General features: G+C 37.5%; 1 protein-coding gene across 1 annotated transcript in view; it reads left to right on the top strand.

The window, feature by feature from the left end:
- Positions 1–3,152: 3,152 nt before the first annotated feature.
- Positions 3,153–6,841, top strand: part of CUNH11orf65 (chromosome unknown C11orf65 homolog) — a 25,144-nt gene continuing 21,455 nt past the window's right edge. The window contains exons 1-2 of the mRNA XM_008829718.2: positions 3,153–3,179; positions 3,468–3,557. Of these exons, the coding sequence (XP_008827940.1) occupies positions 3,153–3,179; positions 3,468–3,557 (117 nt within the window). The remainder of the gene's footprint in view (positions 3,180–3,467; positions 3,558–6,841) is intronic.

The raw sequence follows: 6,841 nt of genomic DNA, 5'->3' as shown, positions 1-6,841 counted from the left end.
CTAAGGCAGGCACCTGTGTTAGTGCTTGGAAGGCTGAGGCAAGGGGGTCCCCTCAGTCTCTGACTTGAGAGCAATCTGAGCAACACAGTGAGAATCCAACTTATGAAAAACAAAAAACCTGACCAACTGAAGCCAACCGTGTTCTGTCTTACTCCTAGGACCAAAGACAACCTTTCTCCACTTGCTTCCTCCATTCACAGGGATAGAGAAAAGAGGCATGAATTATTTCTCATAGAAAACCTTTTACCGAGGCTAAAGAGATTGCTCAGTGGTTAAGATCACTTGCTGCTCTTCCAGAGGACCTGCATTCAGTTTCCAGCACTAACACCAAACATCCTTCAACTGTCTGTAACTCCAGCACCAGGAGATCTGACACCTCTGACTTCTGAGGGCACCTGTTCACATGTTGCGTATGTACACTAAATAAAAAAAAAATTTTTGAAGAATTTTTTTAATTTAAAATATTTTTTAAATTTTTTTATTTATTATTTTTATTTTATGTGTATGAGTGTATTGCCTGCGTGTAGGTAAGTGCACCTGTGTTGGGCAATGCCTGTAGAGGACAGAAGAGGCTGTCGGATCCCCTGGACCTGGAATTACAGACAGTTATTAGCTGCCATGTGGCTGCTGGGATTCAAACCCAGGTCTTCTGCAAGAACATCCAGTGTTTTTCACTGCTGAGCCATCTCTCCAGGCCCAATTTTTAAAATTTTTTAAATTTAATAACCACATGATTAGAAGAAGCATTTCATTACAGCTTTAACATATTCAGTAACACATTCCAGAGCAAGGATACAGCTCTTTCAAAAGTGGCTGTAAAATTTAGGCTCACAGTTGAATTAGTACAGTTATATAGTACTGAACTCAGTATAGACCCTGTAAGACATAAAATTGAATGAGTTTTTACCGTTTAAAGAAGATCTCCATTTCATTTTAAAACATGCTGTTTCCTACATTTTTAATGTTACTAACACTTAGATGTTTGCACATGTGTCTTTAATCTCTATGTATCTGGTTATTACTAGTCACAGTCAGTAATACTTGGATCCTTAATACCTGAGTATCCTTGGCATCCGAGCATGGATATAAAGTCAGTAACAGAGATGACAGAGTATATGGTCTCCAGTGTGTGGGAGCGGGGAGGCTATGGGCGGGTGCCATTTGGGAAGTGGGTATATAAATGAATAAGATTGTGTGGGATGTTCTGTATGATATACATACAAAAAAATCAACAAAGTTTAAAAAAGACATATTTGAGAGGAAAATTTTACTTTATGTTAAATAGTAGAGGTGATAAACATTACAGATGAAATCTACCCGATGACTTTACATCCATACTCAGGTACTAAATAAAAAATATTTTAAAAAAGAAAACCTTTCACTTACTCTTAAAATGTCAATTTAAAAACACCACAGTCCACACAATCAGGAACAAAATGTCTTTTGGTTTAGGCTTCCAAAGTTTGGACATCAAAAGAGAAAAGCAGTGAAGAAAATACACTAGTGCCTCTTTCATTGCTCCTACACTTGGCATATCCTTTAGACAGCTTTTTCCCCTTTCATCTCTGTGTCTCTAAACATGTGCATATTAGTAGATGTGTATTGTACAGTATATTTATATTTAAATAGTTCAGGGTTTGAGGATTTGTAAATCTTTACACACTTTGCATTTTATAAGCAATAGTTCACAATTTTAAATTTTAAAAGATTTATTTATTATTATTATTTTTTGTCTATTTTTTTGGTCTTTTTGAGACAGGGTCTCCCTGTAGCCCCAGCTGTCCTGGAACTCACTATGTAGACCAGGCTAGCCTTGAATTCACAGAGATCTGCCTGCCTCTGCCTCCCCAAGTGCTGGGATTAAAGGCGTGCGCCACCATGCCTGGCTTATTATTTTTGTCTTTTTTGAGACAGGGTCTCCCTATAGTCATGTATGTCCATGTGTAGGTATGTGCACATGTGTGCAGGTGCCCATGGAGGCCAGAGGCATTAGGTCCCCTGAAAGTGGAGCTACAGATGGTTATGAGCCACCCAACATGGATGCTGGGAACTGAACTCAGGTCCCCTGGAAGAGCAATATGTGCTCTTAACCACTGAACTATCTTTTCAGCCCCTAGAATTTTAAAATTTTAAGTAAAATTTATTCACTGACTTCAATAAAGGATCTAAGACTCATATTGATACTGTGAATGTAAAAAGTGACATTATTTATACTGTGAAATAGTAACAGCCTTGAGACGAAGGGAAATCACGTGTTGTCAGTGCAGACCACTCCCTTCCCTCCTTTATGTTGGACCATGAGAGCATTGTGCCCTGTGTAATATAAAACCCAGTTGTGAGACTGAAAGTGCTTTGGGGGTAATGTACTAAGATTGCACATGATGACACTAGAGCCTAAAGACGCTCAGCTATTTGTCCAAGATCACATTTAATAGCATCATAAGCAGAAACATGTCTTCACTGTTTAAGTTTTCAGCTTTCTTCCTGCGGTTTGTATGAGAAAACTACCAAAAGCAATGAATTAAATATAAATCTTATGTATACCTTGTATTTCATTATAAATACTGAAAATGAGTAAGATTGTACATAATTTATATAACCTGAGCAAACAGAAAAACTTTATCATCTCTTACTCATTTGGTAATACTGGAGCAATAGTGGACCAGTTTTACTTTTGTAAAACCATTCAGTTCAAAGATGTTTTTCAGGGCAATGCACATTTAAGTAGCATGAATAACAACTGAATTTTCTGAAGCTTTCTAAAGTAACTTCAGGCTAGTGTATATTCTGGTTTCCCTGTGACTAATTCTTTAATGTGAAAACAAGAATTGTGATTTTGTTTGGCTCCTAGATAGCGAACCTTCATTTTTTTTTTTCTTTTTATGATTTGATGCATGAGATATGAAGTAGGAAGTGTAGTTATGAACATCTACAATCATCTCCAGTTCTAACTTAGGGGCTTGGACAGCTTTATAGCTGTGGCTGTTTCTCTCTTCATACTAAGGTGAGTTTAGATCATACAATAAAGTATGTAAAGGTCACAGGTCATACAATAAAGTATGTAAAGGCAGACTGGAGTTCATTGCTGCCTTAGTTACTATTTGATCTTAAATTTTGAAGCTTAGTCCAACACAAGCATATTAAAATCTGCTATGTGGTATGGCGAGAAGGCTCTGCAGGTAAGGGCACTTGAGTTTGATCACAGGACACACACACACACACATACACAAATAAATAAATAATAAATAAATAAATAATAAATGTAATAAAAAATTTTTAATTCTATGTAAGGTAATTAAGTTATAAAAAAACCCTAGACTACATAGGTGTAATTACTTGATACCAAATCTCATTTTCATTGTTTCCTTTATATGACTGTATTTAATTTATGCTGAGTTCTAGAGACAGCTCCATAGTGGAACCTATAAAGTGATTTTAAATTTCCTATTTTGCTTATTTCCTTTTAGGACCTTCGAAAGCCTGAGAAAAAGGTAGGAGAATTTACAAAGCAGGAAATTGCTGCCAGAATCATTCAGAGGGCCTGGAAAAATTTCCTTGTGAGTTTAGTCAGTTTTTTTGAATTTCCATTTCGCAAAATTGATGTGTTTAAAGTGAACAGCTGAGTGGTTTTTGTATATTTGCACATTTTTACACCACCCTTCACCTTAGAACCTGACCATTCAGTTTCAAAAGTTAGTTACTTCATTAGCTTTACAAATGTTTGTTTTCTTTTTAAAATTTTTTGAACCTTATGTGTGTATGTGTGTGTAGAAATGCATGCAAGGTGTATGTGGAGCTGTGTGTGCATGCATGTGGAGGCCAGGTGTCAATCTCAGATATTGCTCCTCAGGACACTACCCCCTTTTTTTGAGATAGGGACTCTCACTGGTCTGGAAATTGGCAAGTAGGCTAGGCTGGCTGGCCAGCAAGCTCCAAGGCCTACCTGTTCCTGGCTCTGCCCAGTGCCGGGATTACAAACGCTGACCATACTCGGCTATTTTAAATGGGTGCTGGGGATTGCACTCAGGCCCTCCAGCTTGCACAGCAAGCACTCTACCATCTCCCCAGCCTCTATTCATCGAGTTTCTGAATGGGTCAGGCACTTTGATAATAATTACTATCCAGAAATGTATCACTAATAGGTGCACTTGACTTTGACCTGTGATGTTTTATTTCTTGACTTGGGCATGGGCATCACATTTGTGAGCAGGTGTCAAGAGTTTATTTATTCAAATATTTATTGAGTATTTACTTGAGCTTATAGTTTAATAATACATTTAACTGGACTAATGTGTTATTTACTTATTGTGCTTTTATATGGATAGAATTGGCCTCATAAGTAAAAGCAGTTTTCAAGTTGACTTACCTGGTTGAGTGATAGCCAAGAGTTAAAATGACTTCCCTTCTTTCTATATATTTTTATAGGTACCATCTGTGTTGGCACTTTTATATGAAGTTGCACGGCTGTTTCTAGCCCACAAGACTACAATTGTATCAACTAATCAAGTCTTGCAAATCTCCTGTTATATGCCTCATTTGCCTCTTGAAAAGCCATAAAACGTGCTGATGCATAACTGTGTTGACTTCTAACACCAAAAAATATCTGCTCCCTCTAGGTTTCCATTTGCTTTAAATACCACTTTCTACCCCTTTGTTTCTGTTCTCTTGCACTGTCTTGATTGGGGAAATGAATATCTCACAGGCAGAATAGTGTTAGGGCTCCTTTCTTTTATCCATTGAGCCAGTCTGTATCTTTTAATTGGAAATTTAGTCTGCTTGTATTCAAGGTTCTTAATGATGAATTAAAGACTTACTCCTATTATTCTGTTGATTTTCTTTAACTGTTTTGAGCATTCTCTGTACTTTTAATTCATCTTTATGGCTTGATTTGCTGTATTGGTGAAGTTTGATTCTGATTCGTTATTTCCCTATTGTTTGCTTGTTCTTTTAGTGTGACAGATTTTTCACATAATTCCATGATGGTAGCGATCTTTTGTTTACTTTTGGATTTAGGACTCCCTTAAACAGATTTCTAAGACTGGTCTAGTAGAATGGAGTCCCTCAGTTTTCATTTATGTTAGAAGACATTTATTTCTCAATTTCTTAAGGATAGCATTGGTAGGTATAGTATTCTTCACCGAGTTATTTTCCTTCAGGACTTGGAACATGGCATCCCATTCCATCAAAGCTTGTAACATTTATGCATAAAAATCTGCTGTTGATGCAGATTTATAATGGAGATGTGTTTAAATGGGAAATCATACTTTTTCTCTTGTAGATTTTAGAATTCCTTCTTTGTCCTGTACTTCGGACAGTTCACCCACACTATGCCATAAAGGTTGTATCTATTTGGTTCCCTATAGGCCTCCTATACATGAATGTCCATTTCTTACCATGAAGGTTTTTCTACATTATCTCATTGAGTAGGTTTTCTGTGCACCTTTTTCCCCTTTCCATTCAGGCACTGAGGAAATGTGTCTATTTGTTGATTTAAGGGGGTCCCAGAGGCCTTAAATGCTCTCTTCGTTCTTCTCTTTTTCTTTTCTTTCTTTGTCTGACTGAGATGGTTCAAGACTTCAAGTCCAGAGGTTGTCTGCTTAAGCTAGTCTATTGCAGTGTCTGAGGTATCTCTCTCTTTTTTAAATTTAAATACAGTGCTGGGGATCAAACCCTGAGTTCTATGCATGTTAGGCAACCAACTAAGCTATATCCCCTAGCCCTAAACTGTATTTTAAATCTAACTCTATTACTATTGATGTTATTATTATAATTATTGCTATCAGTAGTAGTAGTAATAGTAGCGTGTGTGTGTGCATGCACCCATGCACACAAGTGCCATGGTGTTCATGTGGAAATCAAAGGATACCTTGAGGAGCTGGCTTTCTCATCCCACCTTGTTTTGGGCAAGGGCTCTCCTGGTGTCTCTACCATGTAGCATGCTCCAGGCTAGGCCACAAAACACTGTTTAGAATCACCTTTCCTTATTTCAACATTGACAAGGTTTGTGGTAGTGCAGTTAGCAGGTTTTCTCTCCATTTCTCTACACCATCTACTTTAGTGATTTACACATTATATTAATGTTTTTTGAAACTCTACTTTCAGTTCCATTGATTTCCAGTTTGGGGTGTTTTCCTTTTTCCTTTAACACTTCTGGAAGTTTTGTTTACTTGTTCTTTTTTGAACATTTTTAAATTAATGGACAATTTCACTCAATGTATTTTAATCATATTTATCCCCCATCCCTACCCACTCAACTTTGTGTCCTCACTTAAAAAAGAAATCATTGAACCCAATTTGTGCTGCCCTTATACTCTTGGGTATATGGTCGACCTACCAGGGGCCACACCCTTAAAGAAAACTTACTCAACCTCTCCCAGAAGCCATTACTTTCCAATAGACCCTCAGTTAGGGGTGGGATCTCATGCCTACCCCCTTCTCCATGCTGGGTTTTTGTTTGACTTGAGTTTGCTTAGGTCTTATGCATATTCTCACAAACACTTTGAGTTCATATGTACAACTGCCCTTTTGTGTCCAGAAAACACTGTCCTGAAAGTCACTACGTAAAGCAAACAGGCCTCAAACCACTCTTCTTCCTGAATGCTGGGATTAAAGGGGCATACTAGCACACAAGGCCACATCACATTTTTTTAATCCATTCATGAGTTAAATGAACATCATAGACTGAGTATTTTAGCCATTGTGAATAATGCTGCAGGGAATATGAGGGAACAGCTATCTCTGCAACATAGTGGTTTCATTTCCTGTGCAGTATACCCAGTAGTGGAATTACGTTTTGTTTTTTCAGTGCTGGGGATCAAACTCAGAGACTTGTATATGCTGT

The sequence above is a fragment of the Nannospalax galili genome, unplaced genomic scaffold (genome assembly GCF_000622305.1).
Source record: "Nannospalax galili isolate Female #2095 unplaced genomic scaffold, S.galili_v1.0 scaffold854, whole genome shotgun sequence".
In the NCBI taxonomy this organism is placed as follows: domain Eukaryota; kingdom Metazoa; phylum Chordata; class Mammalia; order Rodentia; family Spalacidae; genus Nannospalax; species Nannospalax galili.
The sequence above is the reverse complement of the archived record's forward strand: the minus strand, read 5'-3'. Positions and strand labels throughout refer to the sequence as shown.